The sequence below is a fragment of the Physeter macrocephalus genome, chromosome 11, assembly GCF_002837175.3.
Source record: "Physeter macrocephalus isolate SW-GA chromosome 11, ASM283717v5, whole genome shotgun sequence".
Classification (NCBI taxonomy): domain Eukaryota; kingdom Metazoa; phylum Chordata; class Mammalia; order Artiodactyla; family Physeteridae; genus Physeter; species Physeter macrocephalus.
The window spans coordinates 88859235-88879532 of record NC_041224.1 but is presented as its reverse complement, the minus strand read 5'-3'; the positions used below and the strand labels follow the sequence as shown (position 1 = coordinate 88879532).

Here is a 20298-nt window from a genome sequence, read left to right as displayed (position 1 = left end):
GTTCCCTGCATCGGCAGGCGGACTCTCAACCACTGCGCCACCAGGGAAGCCCCAAATTCTTTTTTTAAACATTCAGGTCTCACCTACCTGAACTATCATTTCCCATGACACACCCTAATTCCCATGAATTAGGCTGGACTTCGGGACTTTGCTCCTGTCTCTCGTTCCTAACATTGGTGGTACAAATAAATAAACGAGGCTCGAATCATCTCCCTTTTCCTCTGGTGACACTTCCTCAAATACTTCACTCACCCTTCATTCCCCTAACACTTACAGGCCACATCACACAAGTACAATTTAGCATTACCTTTTCAGTATTACCTACTGTCAAATTCATTCTTATGTCCTGGTCTTCTCTTCTGGAGTAGATTATACATGCTCCTTGAAGGTGGAAAGCAAAATTTATACCTGCTTTTTTAATAACCCCGGTAGCACTCAACACATTGCCAGTCTAAGCAATAGGGCCTTCAAGGAGCATGTATAATTTAGGTGGGGCCCACCTAAATATACCCTGCCCATCCCAGTTTGCCCATGTGTTTCTACTCCTTTGAGCTTCACATTCTTTTTGTTCATGGCCTCAAAACCTCTTTGGAAAGTGATTAAGTCAACAAACACACATGTTACTAGGCATAGAGCAGGCACATTGTGAACATACTGAATTTAAAAAATCATTTCTATTTAAAAAAGGGACTAGGACTCATCGATTCACCCACGCACACAGGAATACAGGTTTTACTGTTATGCCAGTCTGGTCTCAGAGAAACACAGACACATGATTACAATGTGGGTCTAAAGAGGTCCAGTGACTGTCCAAGCTCACACACCCAGAATGATGGTGGGCCATAATTTTCTACTCCACTCGAGCCACTGATTCTGAGTTAAAAGAGAAGTGACTGTGGAAACGTAGAAAGCCCTGTTTAAGTGGGTGGGAGGGACATGGAAGGGGCTCATGCTGGGGCATGGAAGGGGCATCTTGGTGGCATCATTGTAACACTGACTGCTAAGAATCAGCCATATTGCCATATTGAATAAACACTTTTTGGAAAACCCAAATGGTCATTGTTCTACCAATCACAAAAATCATAAGAGCAACAAGAGCTTCCATCCAATAACCATAATATCAACAAGCCATCTCAAGATTCAAGGAATAAATTAAGGTGTTCGAATCACAGTTTTTGGATGGAAAGCTTTTTTTAAAAGCATCCAAAACTACTTGGTTAAATTTTCACCAACTTATATAAGCCTGTACACTTCCTGAAACAGGATCAATAAGGAATAAAGGAATAAATTAAGGTGTTCGAATCACAGTTTTTGGATGGAAAGCTTTTTTTAAAAGCATCCAAAACTACTTGGTTAAATTTTCACCAACTTATATAAGCCTGTACACTTCCTGAAACAGGATCAATAATTCAGCTCAGGAAAATGCCCTTTAGAAACTTCCCATCTACATTCATGCATGAAATACATTCAGACAGAAGTTGTTAAGTGTTCACATTTACTGAACTTTCTGAGTTTGAGGCAGGATAAGTTTCTCAGCACTCAGATGAGTTCATCCCCCTTCTCAAATTCTGTTAGAGTTCAAGAGAATTGAATGGGCGTGGGGTATGCCTGTGCTGATGTGAGACATAAAAATAAGAGGAGCCAGTGGGAACCAGTGTTTTCCAACATTTCTTTATTTTTTAATAAAGTTGGGAAATAGCTATAATTAATCCAACACTTTTTCTGACATTTTTTGACATCGACACATTTTAATACAACTGTTTTCAGTACTTCTACCATTCACTCTGAACTCCTTTTTTTTTTTTAATTTATTTAATTTATTTATTTTGGCTGCATTGGGTCTTCATTGCTGTGCACGGGCTTTCCCTAGTTGCAGCGAGCAGGGGCTACTCTTCATTGCGGTGTGCAGGCTTCTCGTTGCGGTGGCCTCTCTTTGTTGCAGAGCATGGGCTCTAGGCACGTGGGCTTCAGTAGTTGTGGCATGTGGGCTCAGTAGTTGTGGCGCACGGGCTTAGTTGCTCCGCGGCATGTGGGATCCTCCCGGACCAGGGCTCGAACCCGTGTCCCCTGCATTGGCAGGTGGATTCTTAACCACTGCGCCACCAGGGAAGTCCCTGAACTCCTTTTAATAGGGATCATGAGTGGCCGTCTGGCTCGCTCTCACGTTTTTCTAACATTATTAACATATTTTAATATAACAACTGTTCTCATTACTTCTATTATTCATTCCTATCATTAACCAAGAAAACTTTGAACTCCTTTCTAATGAGAATAATAATTCTAGCATTCGGCTCACCCTTCCTTCACTCTCCAATCTCACTTTGTGTTACACATCTTGGCAGTCTGAAATCCCACTTGTTCTATGTTTTCCACCTTCTAGTTTTCACAATATCATGTGTCATTTCCCAATTAATTTCACTTAGAATCATTAACCTTGTCTTTTGTGTTCTAAACCCTTTATCTTTTAAAAGCACTTTTGATCATTTTTTAAGCCTGTGCTATGTCCTATAAAGTGCTTTGAAGCTTAAGGGTCTGTTGATAAATTAATGTCCTCTAGGTATTGAAATATCTTCCTTCAGCCTTCAAAGAGAAAAGTTTGCTTGGCCAGTCTTTGTGTTTGTGGAAATCATACCAGTTATCTGAGCTTTGTGTAAATTTTTCTCCCAAGTTCTCATCTACAAACGCTAAGGGTAAGATTTAAGGTCATTCTTCGCCTCACATTTGTAAAATTTTATATCTCCTTTATCTGCCTTTGTCTTCTGAGTATAAAAACTTTACCAGCAGGTATGTAAGAGAAGGAGAGGAGATTCAGAGGATTTGTTTGGGGTTTTTTTGTTGTTGTTGCAGTTTGTCTTTCAAGATTGGTCAAAAGAACAGCAGGGTATCATGGAAACAAAACAGGCTTTGAATCTGGCCAGTCTAAATTAGAATTCTACCTATTAGCAGTGTGACCTCAGACAAGTTACTAAATGGAACTCCACTTCAACTCTCTGGGTTTTGTGGAAGATTAGTTATATGTGTAAAGTACCTGATACACAGCTAGACTCACAGCTGTAAGAATGGGAGCCATTATCCAGCTGTGTGACCTTGAGTAAATCACTTAAGTGAGATCTCTGTGCATCAATGTATTCATATACAAAAGTGAGATAAGTAAAGTGCTCTCTTGATAGAGTTGTGAGATTAAATTAGTTTAATATAATACAGTGCTTAGAACCCTGCCTTGCAGATGGTAAGCACTATATTTGTGTAAGCTACTATTATTATTATAACTAACTTTGTTATTATCATCACTGTTAACATATATCTGTCAATATCCACACTGAGAGTGTCAGAAATATTTCCTGAACTCATCAAATGCTTTGCACAGAGTAGGTAATCAATAAGTAACTCATCAAATCATTGTCATTGCCATATTGCTTATTCGGCAGGTGCAGGGGGCTGTTGTCTACAACCACAGTTGTTTACACTGTTAATCTTCTTGCTTAAGGTGCATTTGTATCTCTGCTATTGCATTCCCTGCATAATTTATCAGCAACTTCCACACCTTCAGTATCACAGATTTGCTAACTTTTCAGCATGATATCTGCTGCAAAAAGTTTACAACTTTAGCCAACTTCTCAGTACCTTCCAAACATTATTTTCACTGATATCTTACTTTGTCCAGTACTTTATAGGGAATCTAAAATTTATCGTGCATACTTGCCCACAGCCATGTTAGGTTAAAGAAAAAATCCATATAAAAGGTTTAGCATAGAGCCTGGTACATAGTAAGCATCTAATATATATTAGCTAGTCTTACTATTATCAAATATTTATATAAATTATTTCATTTAACCCTTTGGTAGATAATCCTATAAGGAAAATTCCCCATTTCACAGGTGAAATTAATGATATGAAGAAAAATAAATAAATCAAGATCACAAGTTAGCAAACGAGAAAGAGAAAAGATTCAAACTGTGGTCTGTCTTATCCCCAAACACTCTTTCCACTACATTTGAGTAAACTTCACCATTTCTCTTTTCACCTTTTTTATAATTTTCAGTTTATTCCCATCTCCTTTTCAGCCTTACGGGGAATACTACTTCATCAATTATTATAAGCATTTGTGCTGAGATCTGTTGGGGTTTCTTTAAATCCATTTCCATTTGCAGTAATACCCTTTAAACTAGGCAAGACTGAGCAAAAGACCCGTGGGTTCTGCCTTTCTTAAAAGGATAGTCCACATATGATGTGCTCAAATATCCTTAAAAATCAAATAGATATAGATTCAAATCCCATCTCTATAAAGAGAAGCTCATAGAGTCATTGTGTGTGACTCTACTTCAGTCTGTTCAGTAACTCTGTGAAATAGGTACTTTTATTATCCCCAATTTGTATCTGAATAGGCTGAGGCTGAGAAGGGTTCCACAGCTCACTGTCTGGCCAGACATCCTGTTGGGAGTTCCCAAATCAACACACCACCAGCCAGGTCTAGTGGGGACCCTTGCTCATTCTAAGAGGACCTGGCTCATCCCCTCTGAGCCACGGTAGGGGTCATTAGACCCGAGATACTCATGCCCCTCTCTGCTCTGCACCTTTCCTTTCTCAACTTTTGCTGTCATTCTTGGTTTTGCCAGCCCATAATGGGTTTTGTTTTTTTCCTTAGTATGTTTTAACTCCGAGACAAAGCTGCCTTATTCCGTCTGCTGTAGCTGCAGAATATTATTCCACTGCCTTATCATTGTTAGGAAGCCCAACAGAAAACCCAGCCCCAGCTACACACCTGTGTGCTTTTGTTCAATATCATGCAAGCTCAAGAGAAAACCATCTCTGTATCCTTGGCATGTTATTATTAAAAGAAAGATCAAAAGCAAATGTGGCAAATGGTTAACATCTATTTAATCTGGGTGGTAGGCACACAGGTGTCATATTATTCCCTGTACTTTCCTCTAAGTTTGAAATATTTCTTAAATTAAGTAAAAATAACTATAAATATAAAAGACTGTATCATCTAACAAAATGCAGACAAAATATGGCTTTCCTTATCTAGTTACTACTCACAGAATGAAAATACCTCTTACACGTTGGAAAATAAGGATAAAGCCAAGTACGTAAATGCATAATTACCCAGTAGTAGATTACTTATTACTGGGTTTTTGCCCCCAAGTTCTTAAAATATAGACATCTACTCCTCTGATTTAGGGTTTGGTGGTCAAGGCTTTCAAGGGTCATCCTCTAGAGTTAAAGAACTGGCGGTAGAATGGATAGAAAGGCATGGGGCCAAGTCTGGTGATGACCAGAAGGGCTAAATGACCAGCGGTCAGAAGGCTGCACAGAGTGGCATTAATCACCCTGGAGAAAGCAGTCCCCCGCCCCCGCCCCCGGCAACAAAGCATATTCATCAGTCTCCTGCGAGGGATTCCTTCTCTCAAGGACAGATTTACTTGAACCAAGTTTACAAGACTGATGAATAAAATCAGGGTGCCAATATATTACTTTAATGAGAAGTCTGTCATAGAGGCAGTGTGCTGACTCCCCGTAGAGACACTTACATTGAACATCAAATTATAATCACAAGTTTACGTGACTATCACAGTATGAGAAAAGAGGGGTTGTTAGCTACCTCTACTGGTATCAAGCTACAATAGCCCAATGTAGCCTTCCACACATATGGAAAAACACTGCCAACAGGAACTAAATACTAAAAATAATCCATTGGCCAAAATTCTCTCTCCTCTAGCTAGTTCCTAAATGGAGACTGCCAAAGTTTGCCCCATGACACTCACATTCCTATGCCTTGATAGTCATCAAACCCCTCTGTGAATTGAGACTTTCTTTCATTAATGTGCTGGTATACTCAATCACAGCAGGTCTTCTAGGCCACATGTCGCCCACAGCATCAATTCTACCAGTTATCTTTCTTAGAACTTATTTAAAAAGCTTCATGTAGCAACTTAGGTTGAGTCAAGGAAAGATGAGGAGATTTTTATGAGGGCCCATGAAATAATTCACAAAGTGCTCACCAGAGTATCCCAAGTTTCTAGACTAGTGCCAGTCACTTAGTAGACTCTCAATAAATATTTCTTATGTGAATGAAGGAAACTCTCGTTAAAAAAAAAGTAGTTCAGTACAAGCTTAAAGATCACACATTTTAACTAATCATTCTCACTGCTCACTTGATAAATACAATCATTCAGGTCTGGGAACTTTCTCCTACATGCACTTTTCCACATTCAGCCTGAGTTGCTTTGAGAAAATCCCCAAATGTTATTCATCACCCATCAACCACTATTACCACTTCTGTCACCAAGTACTGCCATGGAGGCCTGCTTTCATAGTATTCTTACATTATTTGAGTGCCCAATGGGCACCAAGATGAATTAAGCATGAATTCTTGAGAAAGAAGATACTTCATCTTATTCCCATACCAATATGAATACCAACCACTCAGCACAGAATAGAAACAAATGTATAAACATTACTAAAATCTGAATTTATGGAAACATATGGCACCTTGCTATTAAAATGGGCCAAAAAAGTTTTTAGTGAAATCAAAGTTCTAGAAGGCAAGAATCCTACTATCCTTAAGATCAGACCTACCCCAGCATGTGTGTGCTATGAGTGTTTTACTCACTGTGTACTGGTACTTCTCATTATATTCACGGTCATTGGCTTTTACTATCCGTTCCACTTCTAAAGAGAGAGAAATCAGGTATGAAATTAAATTTTCAACCCAAAGAAACATACAACTCTTTAACTAATATCAAATAGGTTACTTTGATTGTCATCAAGGTTACAAGAATTCTTTCTTTTGAAATTTGAAGGGCACTGGTTTTTTTCCAGCCTAAATGTTGGAACGTGTATTGGAAAATCCCGAAATGGAAAGCTGAAATGTTTTTCATTGTCTTTCTGATGCCAGCCATAAAGCAAAACAGTATGTGTCTCCAATTTCTATATCCCTTCAACTCCACAAAGACCCTTTCTGTTAACTTCAAGTAGTTCCTAAAAAAGAAGGAGCTGCTAAAAGTCAAATGCCACACTGGAAAGGAATCTTTTTTTGTTTTTGTTTTTTTGTTTCAGAGTTACAAGATATAACATAGCCAAACAAAACCATACTGAAGTGGCCAGTGAGGTCACTGACCTTACAGTCACGGAGCCAAAGGTGATATTTCTAAACAACCCATGCATATTGAGAGGAACTTGACATTATCAGGGGACTGAGACCTACCGTTAGCTGGAAGTGACCAAAAAAATAAAATCTCTTCTGAAAGTAAATGTAGAGTCCTGGTCCAAGGTAGCAACTTAGGAAGATCCTGAACTCACCTCCTCCTGTGGACATACTGAATGTACAGATATATCTGGAACAATTTCCTAAGAACAAAACCTAGTAACTGGCTAAGAGACCCCTTCACATGGGGCAAACAAGAGGGAAACCAATCAAAGCAGGTAGGAAACGCTGAGACACAATCTCACTATAAACCCCAACCTCAGACAAAGCGGGAAGCAACTCAAAACCCAGAGCTTCAACCCGAGGAGCAAAGGGTTCAGACCCCACATTGGGCACCCCCACTTTTCAAACAGGTACCTGAGAGACAGCCTCCAAAGCATCTGCTTTGAAGACCAATGGGGCAGGGCTGTGGCAAACTGAGGAAGAGCTCTTAAAGTGCCCTCAGGCAGACTCACCCCAGGGCCCAACACAGAAGCAGCCCTTTGAAAAGCACCAGAAAAAGACTCACTAATTTTAAAGCATTGGTGTAAGGGGCACGGACCTCTGGGATACTCTCCAGGGACGGTCGCTGGTGGGTACCATCTCCCTGCTCTCCCTCTGCCTTGCTAATGTGGACGGGCGCCATCTTTTTTTTTTTTCCTCCTTTATTCTTTTTTTTTCTTTTTTCCCCCTTGTCTTTTTTTTTTCTTATTTTTCTTTTCTTTTCCTTTTCTTTTTTTTTTATTTTTATTTTCCACTGGGTGCCGTCTTTGCACTCCCCCTCTGCCACACTGCAGAGCCCCAGGATCTCCTGGAGGGGAGCGTCAACACACACCTGGTGCCCCAGTTTTTACATCGGATGCTGGTTTTCACAGCTGCCACCCATGGAACACTTCTTGATTGCCTAACTCTGAAGCTCGTGGGCTTGTGTTTCTGGATCCCATGGACTGTACCAATCAAAGATTCTATTCTTGGCAGACTACCACCCCCAGGGCACTGCACAGACAGCTGACTGAAACACATTCTCAGTCTCTCTGAGAAAGAGGCCTGTTTGCACATCCAAAAGCTTTGGCCTGCAGGGCAGGCTTCTGGTTTGGTACTCTTACAGGGGACTATGAAGAGGCTCTCAGGGAATGGAGGCCAATGGACACAATCTTTGTGCTCTCTCTCTGCCTCGCTCCAGCTCACCAGGATCTTCCAGAAAGGAGCTTATACCCTTCTCTGGTGCCCCAATTTTTCTGGCTACTGCCAGGGGACACTTCTATATCACCTGAAAGAAAGTACAAATAACAAAACAATAGGACAACAAACCCAAAGATTATCATAGTGCAGAAATTAAAATTTGTAGAGGGCAAGAAAAGACAATGCCCCAGACATCAGCAGAGCATGTTTTTGTAGTAAGGGTAGCACGTTCTTGCTCCGTGTTTACTTAATCCAGAGTTGGCAAAAGGGTAACAGTGGAGTAATGAAAGCTATGGAAGGAAGATCAGCCAAGTCACCAACAGACATCAATGTTGGACCCTCCTAGTAATTAACTTGACTATCTCAAGCTGGGAGTCCCTTAATCCCACAGTTCCCCACCTGGGTAAGTGACAGGTAAAAAGTACAGGGATGTGGTAAGAGTCTGACTTTAGAGAAGGTACATACAACCACAGAGATAAAGGAGACTGGAGAGTGGAAAGTAGGGATGAGGAAAGGAAGAGCAAGAGAAAAGCAAAGAGAAGGAGAGCTGGAAGTAGAAGGGAGATGAGAAAGAAGACGGAGATGAACAGGGAAAGAAGGAAGATAGGAGAATATATTACCACCTGCTCCCTGTATACCAGGCACCACGAGTTATAAGAACCGATTCCTTTTTCCCAAAATTCCAAGAGGAATCTAAATGTCTCTACAGTCCCTGTGGCTCAGCTTTCAAGTATGAAGTTCACCTCTGAGGACTGCTTCTGACAAATGACACCCTGTCTTTGGTTATGGTTGGGCTCCTACTATTTGTAGAGTGTTTATCTGTTTGATATCCGCCTACATAGCTTCCTTCTTTACCATCTAATAAAGTCAGTTCCCTGTGTATAACTCTGAAATTGAGAACCCACCAGGAAGCAACCTCTCAACCAACCATCCCCTGAAAGAAAGATTTCAAAGTCTGACTGTAAAAGTATCATCCTCGCTCATCATTCCCCAACAAAGAGCAAAAATATCAAAGCCCCAAAGGGAATTTTGGAGGCTGAGAGACTTAAAAGCTTAGAAAGGTAGATGATTTGTTTATTCATCCCCACCTTAACCCAGGCATAGTAAAACTGCCGACAGGAAAACAGTGGATATTACTTGGGCGGAGGGTCTCTTCTGCATGGCAAAGGCTAACCTGGCCCACTGGCCTCCTGCATGTAATTTACAGATTAACTTTAGCTTAAATCAAAAATCAGACGTGCTGGCTTCCCTGGTGGCGCAGTGGTTGAGATTCCGCCTGCCGATGCAGGGGACACGGGTTCGTGCCCCGGTCCGGGAAGATCCCACATGCCGCGGAGCAGCTGAGCCCATGAGCCATGGCCGCTGAGCCAGCGCGTCCGGAGCCTGTGCTCCGCAACGGGAGAGGCCACAACAGTGAGAGGCCAGCGTACCGCAAAAAAAAAAAATCAGACATGCTAACTTGTATATTGATGGCTTTAGTTTAGAGCATATACATTCAGATGATGATCATTTTTAAATTTCACATTTATATGAAGCACATCCAAGCATAGAATTCTATAGTTCTGTGTCTAATTTTACTTATTCCAAACACAAGAAGCTTGACTCCTGTCCAGTGTCTCCATGTAACCACCCTCCCCAAGGACTGAGAATAGCCCTTTCCCAAAGTGGCCAAAGGAGTAATTTCTCTGCTAGGAAAGTTTGGATCCTCTCCTGGGTATCCACACTGCTCTTATCCCATGAGACCTTGTCAGAGCCCAGAAGTCCTCTCCTCTTTTTGCTTCTAAAATCTTCTTATTAAGACTTCATCTTTGTCTCTGTACTTCCATTAAGTATTATCTTTCTGAACTGAGCCTTCATGGATAAATTCTGGGAGAAGATTTTCCATCCCTTCACTAAGCTCTGCAAAATTCTGGCTTTGGGTTTTAAATCCCTACAGTTTTCTGCCTTTAACCTGAATATGCTAGGCCTGAATTGTCTTTGTAGGAATTTACATTCTTCCATATGCTACAACAGTGCATGAGGGGATATAAACCCCTGTTGGCAATAAGTCACATCCTGCAAGAAGAGGAAGCTGAGCACAAAACCCCCATAAACAACGCCCACTATGGATTGCTCAGAGGTTCAGTGACTTAATGCCCAACATTTTGTAGGCATCCTTCCAGGTGTGAGAGGAATGAAAGGAAAGTGCTCATCAAGGGATTTATGGGTTAACACAGTAAGCTCATTCCTGCACAACTGGTATCACTAAATGTGTCTGGTTCCAAAAACGAGTAAAGTGATACACATGGATGTATAAAATATAGTAAACCAGAGTATTTTTACAGTGGAATAAAAGAACTTCCAGTTCAAGTTAGCATGTCCTTCTACCTCCCTTACCTCTCAGGTCCCACTGAAATGACAGAAAATATTTTTTTAGGAATAAAAATATAACAGTGCTGGAAAATAAGAATGGGGCTATCAGAGGCTCATAAATTTTAAAGAAAGTCTACAAAATAAAATAGAAATCAGATGGGATCAATTTGACCAAAAAAAAAAATAGGAACAATGCTAGCCAAAAGACTTAGAAGAGTTGTTTTCCCAATGGAGCCCCAGAGAAGTTCCAAATTCAGCCAATAAATACAAAGATTGAGAGTATGTTGTAGATAGGGTGACAGTCCCAGTGATGCCTAATGTCTTGGCAAAATAATTAATAGGGTGGCCTTGTACTCTCAAAAGTGTCTCAGTTTGGAACATAAATTATCTGATCACCTTAGTTTTGGAGAATTACCAAAATAATTATAATTGAGCCAGTTGGGCCCTCTCACACACCCCTCCCTTGCCCACTGAAGAGACTAGGCAACATGCCTAGGGAAGAAACCAAGAGGGGGTGTTCAGGCCTAAGACAGAAGAAGCTCTGAACCTCCACATCAGCTATACAGCAGACTCAGGCCCTCGTAAAGCCTGCCTTACTGAGGCAATTGTGGGATTTGCCAGATACCCTGATTAAACCTCAATGATATAGACTGAATGTTTGTGCCCCTCCCAAATTCATCTATTGAGACTTAATCCCCAATGTGATGATATTTGAAAGCTTTTGGAAGGTAATTAGGTCATGAGGGTGGAGCCCCAATGAATGGGATTAGTGTCGTTAAAAAAGAGGCCCCAGAGAGCTCTCTTGCCCCTTTCATTATTTGAAGACACAGAAAGAAAATAACCATCTATGAACCAGGAAGCAGCCCTCACCAGTCCCCAAATCTGCTGATGCCTTGATCATGGACTTCCCAGCCTCCAGAATTGTGAGAAATAAATTTTTATTGTTCACAAGCCACCTAGTCTTTGTACTCTGTTATAGCAAACAGAATGGACTAAGACACACAGAAAAACCTCTCTGTGTGCTGGCTATATCACTGGTCTTCCTATTTAAAGGAGAGGCCTGACAGGGAAAAAGACCTTTGAAACTGCACTAATCCATCTAGTCCTTCATTTGTAAATACAAACCAACAACCATAAGTCACCAGATATCTGAGAAAAACCAAGAGCACAAAACAGAAGGATCCAAGGGGAAGAGATAATGCTGAAAACAGGTGGGGAAAGGGGGTTGTTTTTCTTTTTAATTCTAATCAGTACCTCAAAGATATTCAAGAAGACATGGCATCCATGAAACAAGAACAAGCTGATAGGAACAAAGAAAACAGAGAACAAGAGAAAGCTCCTGGAAATTAAAAATATTTAATGCACGAACTGTATAGTAGGAAAGACAGAATGAAGAATAAGAGTTAAGAAATCTCTTAAAATACATAAGAAAATGACAAAAGAGAAATGTGAAAAAAAAAACAGGAGAAAGGAACATAAACAATGGATGTGAGGAAATAATCAAATAAATAGAAGAAAATTTCTCTGCACCAGAGTAAGAAAACTCTTCAAAGCAAAAGGGCCATCAAGTGCCAGTCAGGATGAATGAAAATGGACCTACAGATCTTCATAAAATTTTGATAAAAAACAAAGAGAAAAATATTAAAAACTTCCAGAAGGAAAAAAATGGGTAGCCCCAGAGTCATAAGAATTAGACCAACATGAAATTTCTCATCAGCAACAAGGATGAGAGAAAACACAGGAGTGATGCCTTCCAGTTTTAAGGAAAAAATGTTTTTGAACTTAGAATTCTATACTCAGGCAAATAATCAATCAAGCATGAAAGGGCAATAAAAACATCTTCAGACATGCAAGAGCATTTACACACAAGATCATCTCCAAAATAATGTAATGTTGTGCTCAAGAATGTACAACAGGAAGAATAATGGTTTAAGTTTTTAAAGTAAAGTTGAGTGGAAGAAAATATAGAAGGATGATGATCCGCTAGAGTCCCTAATGAAAATAAAAATGCCTGACATGATGACCCACACACCTATTCCAAGTGGACCACCAATTCTATAGAAAAAGGGAAGGCCTGTCTATTGCCCTTTACTTCATACTCTGTAAGGTAAAAATAAACTAATTTGTCTGGGAAAGTACAATTATGTGTTAGTTGTTGGCTCAAACAATAATTTCTCTAACAACTCCTCATAAAGTAGTCATTGTTTGAGATAAAGAATATAATATGAGAATTTTAGAGCTGTGTTTTATAACAGGCCTATGGATATCACCTCAAACACAATTCCAAGGGCCCAATGACAGAGTCTCTGTACTCAGTCCCTGCTGAGCTGATGAAGTTCAGAAATGTATTTTAGGATATTTAAAAGAGCAAATGAACTACATGTCCTTCGAGCAATCATCCTAATTATTATTTCTCTCAACTGCACTTGTGCTAAACACTAAATGACTATAAGCTTGAGATTGAACTTCCTAGAAAATACCTGGAGAGCTGCTATGCTGTGTTGCTAGCTGAGTATAGATGTGTAAGACAGAAGAGCAACGCTTAATAGTGTTAGCATTCTTTTGTGACAGCTGAGGAGCCTACCAAGACACGTGTTTGGATAGGAAGCCATCCTTCACCATTTCAGTAAGCCAAGACAATCGCCATTAGCAGAGGCAAAATTATCTTAGACATTGTTTTTAATCTGCTCCAGAATATAGTAAAAGAGGTCATTAAACCTTCAAAGTTCTGTTTCACAAAGGGTGTTGGAAATAGCCTTTACTCCCCAAATCTCGTCAAGGCCAAAATAATTTGATGTCTGCCTCAATCAAATAAAATATCAATGAACACTCATAGAATGCTTATCTTTGAGCCACGTGCTTCCTGTTACATAATCCAAGATAACTAACTGAGGATACCTCACCTATTTTATGAAATGGTTATTTATAAATCAATTAAATGTTAGGGAACATTTATCAAAAAGAGTAACCTGAGTTTCAGAATATGACCTGGAGGTACCCCCTCCATCCCTGAAATAATTATCTTATAGGGCTGACAGTTTGTTTGACTTGGTTTCAGACAATGAAACTATATCCATTTATGTATGCACGTATGCTTGTCTTTCCTTTTCGAAAGAGGAGATACATCTAGAAAAATCCAACAGTGTTATCAGATAACTAAGACATAAGTTTAAAAGGTGGGAGAAAAAAAGGGGGGCGGGAATTCCCTGGTGGGCCAGTGATTAGCACTCCACACTTCCACTGCAGGGAGCCTAGGTTCAATCCCTTGTCTGGGAACTAAGATCTCTAAGATCCCAGAATCACGTGGTGCAGCCAAAACACAAAACAAAACAAAAAATTTAAAAAGATGGGAGGGACCTAACACTTCTCTGCTGGGAATTTTTAATTGCAATCAAGATGCTGTTCTCACATCACCAAGACTTTTTAGACCCATAAAAATAGGTTTGATGAAAGAGCCCTCAGAAGAGGCCAGGATCACGAAGGAAGAGGCCTGAGATCTTCCACCAAACCATCTGCGTGAGCACATTTTAACTCAGGACCTCTCCTTACCTATGCTTCCTCTGTAAAATAATGCCACTTTCTGTTGCCATCATTAAGTGAGAAAATGTAGAGAAAGCACTTTATAAACAGAAAAATACTTGAAGAGTCTTTTTTTAATGGAAAAAAAGTAGCAAATAAGAGGTGAAAAAAAAGGAAATCATCCAAGCTTGGCTAGTCAGTCTTAACGTCACTATTACTATTATTGCTGAAGAGGGTTTGAAGTAATTTTCTGAATATTCTCAGTAGAAATTGACAAATGCCCATTGATTCTACTCTAGGTCCTCAAAGGCAACACCCACTTCCTAATCTGGGCTCTTCTCCCTCATAACAAAATAAATTTTACATTATCCAGCTTCCATTTCCAAGAGACAAGAGAAGACAGGTCACTTACATCTTTTCTGATGAGTTTGTCTCTGAACAATGCGTAACACCTTAGGGTTTAAGACTAGTTAGTGAATGCAGCAACTCTGTTAACAAGACCAAGAGTAAAGGGAAGATTTAGGAGGCTTTCACCAGGCCCATGAGTGATCACAACAACTATGAGCCCATAATTAATGAACACAGTGTCTTTCTTCAATTAACTCCAGAGCATTTTGTCCTTACCAAATGTGGTTTAGGAGACAGCCTCCAGGCAGTTGGCTTTAGCTCCCCAAAATCATGAAATGATGAAGCACCACAGAGAATTTAGGGGTCTCTGTATATAACCCTGATGGCATGGACTGATATTTCCTTATCAAGGTTGGTCCCAGTCCAGAAGCTGAAGAAGGTCTCGAAACATGGAGAATCATTTGGGATTTGGGGTTGTTGGTTTTTTGGGTTGGGTCAGAAATCTCACAAAAATTCCCTCAAGCCAAATCAATAACTTAAGCTTTTTCCCTTCTTAATTTTCTTTCATTTGTCACAATCTGGTCTGTGGTTGGGAGCCAAAGCAATTCATTAAAGACATGAGGAAAGAACGATGAGTAGGGAGAACTTTAAAGAAAAGAGTTCCCCAGCCTTCAAGATTTCCTGATTTGATTCCAAAAGCACATTCTGATACAATTGAAAAATATGTGTCCTGAATCAGGGTTTCCTATTGAAACCCAGTGGTGACCTGCAGCTGCTGGGATTTACTGACATTTAAGCAGCAAACTAAAGAGAAAATTGAGGCAAAAAAAAAAAAAAAAATCTTTCCACAATTTTTAAAAAAATTCTTGTCCTCAAAAAAGAGCTTGGAAACAGAATTAGGGGAGTCAAACAAATACTAAAGGGAGGGCCTTGGGTTTGTTTTCCTCTGGGCTGAGCCAATTTGCTCATCAGGTCCAGATATCTGGAAAATTTGATTTATTGGGAGCTTTGTTACTCTCATGGCTTACGATAGCTTCACAAAGAAAAATAAAAATATTTTACCAATTCATTCTTCTTCAAGCATACGTGAATTATATTATGCACATTACAAGTAAAATCGACAAAAATTTTCTTATGAGCCCTCACCATGTGGTTTTCTGTAAGTATAGATTCACAACTGGAGATTTAAGACTTACTGTAATACAGTGAAGATAATAACAGCTAACATTGAACACTGGTTAAAAGCTAGATACTAGGGCTCCCCTGGTGGCGCAGTGGTTGAGAATCCGCCTGCCGATGCAGGGGACACGGGTTCGTGCCCCGGTCCGGGAAGATCCCACATGCCGCGGAGCTGCTGGGCCCGTGAGCCATGGCCGCTGAGCCTGACAGTGAGAGGCCCGCGTACCGCAAAAAAAAAAAAAAAAAATGCTAGATACTATATGAAATGTTTCACATGCATTAACCCTCAAAACAATCCTATTAGGTATGCACTATTATTAGCCCCACTTTACAAGTGAGAAAAATAACGGCCTAGCACGATTATGCAATAGAGTCAGATTTCAAACACTGAACTTCCGACCTTGTAAAAGGAGATTGGAAGAGATTCTAGGTATAAGGAGATGGTGGGTGGTACCATGCGGAGATGATTGGGAAACTGTAAATTAATGTATGCCTGTGTCCAGAGGTCAAGGAGAGGCAGAAGAGGCCTCTCTAGACAAAAGTGATACTCCAGGATGTACTGCAAGTCACAGGCCCCTTTCCAATTAACTCTGGCACCCTGGGACCTCTTACATTTCATTCCTTCCAGCCTTCTCTCTGCTTCACAGTAGAGGCCCCCTCAGAGAACCTGACTGCCCTCTCCTTGGAGACTTTCAGCAGTCGTTGCTGAGAAGACTCTCCCAAACTCCTGTCCAAAACTTACTGCTTTCTTAGCAACCTTTCTCTTATGGATCCGGTGCTAGACTGCCAGTTTTTTAATCTACATTCTTTTACAATTTGATTATCTACAGCAAAAATTGCATTGTTATGAACTACGCCAGGATCAGAATGTTTTCTGTACAGATGAAAAATAGCTATATTTTTCTATAGCCTGCCTATGCAAAAAAGGAAAAAAAAAAAAAAAACAACCTCAGGATCTACCCCAAGGATCCCAAGAGCCTAGAAAAAGCTGAAGGACATTTAATTTCCCTTTGTGAGACACATTCCAGCCATCGAAGGGAAATCAAGCCACCTGTCACAAAGTGAGAGGAAAGAACCCCAGGTGGGGAAGACAGAGACATGTGAGAAGGAAATCTGAGGAGGGTTCTTATCTGCTTCATACCTTATCAGCTTACACAGGAAGCTGTGTTTCTCAAAGCTTGTGTTTGTCGTTTTGAGATTCATAGGGCTATAAATATGAGTTTCTTTAGTACATACTGGTTTCAGGTCTCAATCCCTGAAACCATGTGGCAAATAAAATCTTCTGGAGCCAAGACAGTGATTTATTGCAGAAATATTTAATGAACTCCTTTGAACAAGGCTCTATTCTAGACAGTGAAGGAAAAACAAACAAGACATCAATAGTCTTCAAAGGGTAAACGTGCCTACAATACCTGCACAGCAAGGAAGGGAAGTTAGGCAGCTGTATACAAACTGTGGAGTGTGGTAGGTTGTTTTTGCCAAGCACCTTATCTAAGCTGGGCCATAGTCATTTACTGAAAAGAGAAAACATTTGGTAGAGGTGGTCTGCCACCTGAGATGGGGTGAAATATGGGCTTTGCAAGAGGATATCTACAGTTCCTCCTCAGATGTACCTTCTAGTAGAATATTGGACCAAGTGTGAAAATACAGAAAGAAAAAAATAGGGGCCTCGATTTATTTACCTATTCGTGAAGCATTCAGATAATACACATTTTAAGGGAGATAAAATAGAGCCGGAACTTTGGGCAGCAAAGAAATCTGCCTACTTCTCTGCCCCTCCTCTGCACACACTCTGGTCCAAGCCACCTCACCTCTCCTCCCAGCTGTCATAATAACTCCTCCTCAGGTCTCCTCACTTCTACCCCTGCCCCTATCATCTATTTTCAACAGAGCAACCAGAGTGACCCTTTTAGAATCGCGTGAGTTTATGACTGCTGCTCTAGCAAATCACCACAAATGTAGTTGCTTAAAACAACACAAACATATTGTCTTATTGTTCTGTAAGTCAGAAGTCCAAAAATGGATCTCACAAGGCTAAAATCAAGGTGTGTCTTCAAGACTGAATCCCTTCTGGAGGCTCTAGAAGAGAATCTGTTCCTTGCCTTTTCTAGCTTCTACAGGCTGCCACATTCCTTGGGTCATGGATGCATCACTGTGACTTCTGCTTCCACCATTACATTGCCTTCTCTGATTTTGACTCTGCTGCCTCTCTCTTATAAGAACCCTTGTGATTACAATGGGCCCACCCTTATAATCTTTCCATTTTAAGATCCTTAACTTCATCACATCTGCAAAGTGTCTTTTACCATGTAAGGTCACATAGCCACAGGTTCTGAGGTTTAGGACATGGACATCTTTGCAGGAGGGGGTATTAATCTGCCTACCACAGAAATCATCTCTTTTCTCTGCACAAAATGTCCAGTGTTGCTCTATCTCAAGAGAGAAGCCAGCTCTTACAAAGGCTTCAGGTCCCTTCTTGATCTTCACACACCCACCCTGTTACCTCTCTGACCTCAAATCGCTACCAGAAGCAGACCCTCCATGCAGCTAACGAAGCTTAAGCTTCAGATCACCTCACTTGCAAGGCCCTCCCAAGGCCCTGGGAGTAGCACTAGAAATTTGTTTGCATTGCTTTTACTCTGTTTTGCTTTTTGATTTGCAATATTAAAATATTTTAGCCACAAGAGCTAAGACCATTGTCTCCTCCACTCTATTTCCTCCTGTCACATTTTGCCTCGTGTGAGACGATGCTGGAATCCACACGAGGGGCTGTCAAGTGGGAAATACATTGAGTTTGTGTTTAGTGGAGTGTATTTATGTGATTCACTGCCACTTCTGTATAGATTTAACTTACTGGTGGTCACCCCAGAATAGGAATGGTTCTCCTATCTCCATGGGGAATCACCCAGCATTGCAAGATGAAGGTTCAGGGCCCAAGGTCATACGGCAGCATGACTGTGTCTGATAGCACCTGGCATCAGAAGAATGTGGATCATGGAGGAGACAGGGGTTTGCAATACATAGCCAAAGTTAGCCTACACAGGATTCTTCCAATCATCACACATGGAAAATTGTATGGGGAAGATTTAACTTTCATCAACTACTAGTCAAAACAGAATTTATCTCATGTTAGCAGTATTAGGAGAATGAGGTGTTGAGTATCCTCAATACCATATGTAATAAGCATATATTTTTTTACATGGGGATTGCAAAATATAAAATTTATTAGGATTCCTGTGCTTATAGAGCACAAACCAATTTGTACTAGTACTAAATATAGTAAGTACATCTGTCACAGCTCAGATATGAAGGAAACTTGATGGAAGTTTTCCCAAGGTTGACAATTCTAAATCTTTACATGATATTACGAAGTCATGAAGCTGAAAAACTATTCTAATCTATCATAAGCTAACATAATTTTTTAACTAATTTAGATTAGTTCAAGATGGTGGCATAGAGAAGGATGTGCACTCACTCCCTCTTGTGAGAGCACAGGAATCACAACTAAATGCTGAACTATCATCGACAGGAAGACACTGGAACTCGCCAAAAAAGATATCCCACATCCAAAGACAAAGGATAAGCCGCAATGAGACAGTAGGAGGGGTGCAATCACAATAAAATCAAATCCCATAACTGCTGGGTGGGTGACTCACAAACTGGAGAACAATTATTCCACAGAATTCAACCCACTGGAGTGAAGGTACTGAGCCCCACGTCAGGCTTCCCAACCTGGGGGTCCGGCAATGGGAGGAGGAATTCTAGAGAATCAGACTTTGAAGGCTAGTGGGATTTCTTTGCAGAACTTTGACAGGACTGGGGGAAACAGAGACTCCATTCTTGGAGAGCACACACAAAGTAGTGTGCCCATCAGGACCCAGGGGAAGGAGCAGTGACCCCGTAGAAGACAGAATCAGACATACGTGCTAGGGTTGGAGGGTCTCCTGCAGAGGTGGAAGGCAGCTGTGGCTCACCACAAGGACAAAGACAGTGGCAGCAGAAGTTCTGGGAAGTACTCATTGGTGTGAGACCTCCTAGTGTCCACCATTAGCCCTACCAAAGAGCCTGTAGGCTCCAGTGCTGGGTCACCTCAGGCCAAACAACCAACAAGGAGGGAACTCAGCCCCACCTATCAGCAGACAAGCAAATTAAAGTTTTACTGAGCTCTGCCCACCAGAGCAACACCCAGCTCTACCCACAATGAGTCCCTCCCATCAAGAAGTTTGCACAAGCCTCTTAGAGAGCCTCATCCACCCGAAGCCAGACAGCAGAAGCAAGAAGAACTACAATCCTGCAGCCCACAGAAGGAAAATCACAATCACAGAAAGATAGACAAAATGAAAAGGCAGAGGACAATGCTCCAGATGAAGCAACAAGATAAAACCCCAGAAAAGCAACTAAATGAAGTGGAGACAGGCAACCTACCAGAAAAAGAATTCAGAATGATAGTGAAAATGATTCAGGACATCAGGAAAAGAATGGAGGCAATGATTGAGAAGATGCAAGAAATGTTTAACAAAGACCTAGAAGAA

At 40.8% G+C, this 20298-nt stretch overlaps 1 protein-coding gene across 1 annotated transcript in view; it reads right to left on the bottom strand.

Moving 5' to 3' along the window:
- The window catches only part of ATP8B4 (ATPase phospholipid transporting 8B4 (putative)), a 257286-nt gene that overhangs the window by 204559 nt on the left and 32429 nt on the right, over positions 1 to 20298 (bottom strand). Inside the window, exon 3 of the mRNA XM_055088239.1 lies at positions 6614 to 6672. Within this exon, the coding sequence (XP_054944214.1) occupies positions 6614 to 6672 (59 nt within the window). The remainder of the gene's footprint in view (positions 1 to 6613; positions 6673 to 20298) is intronic.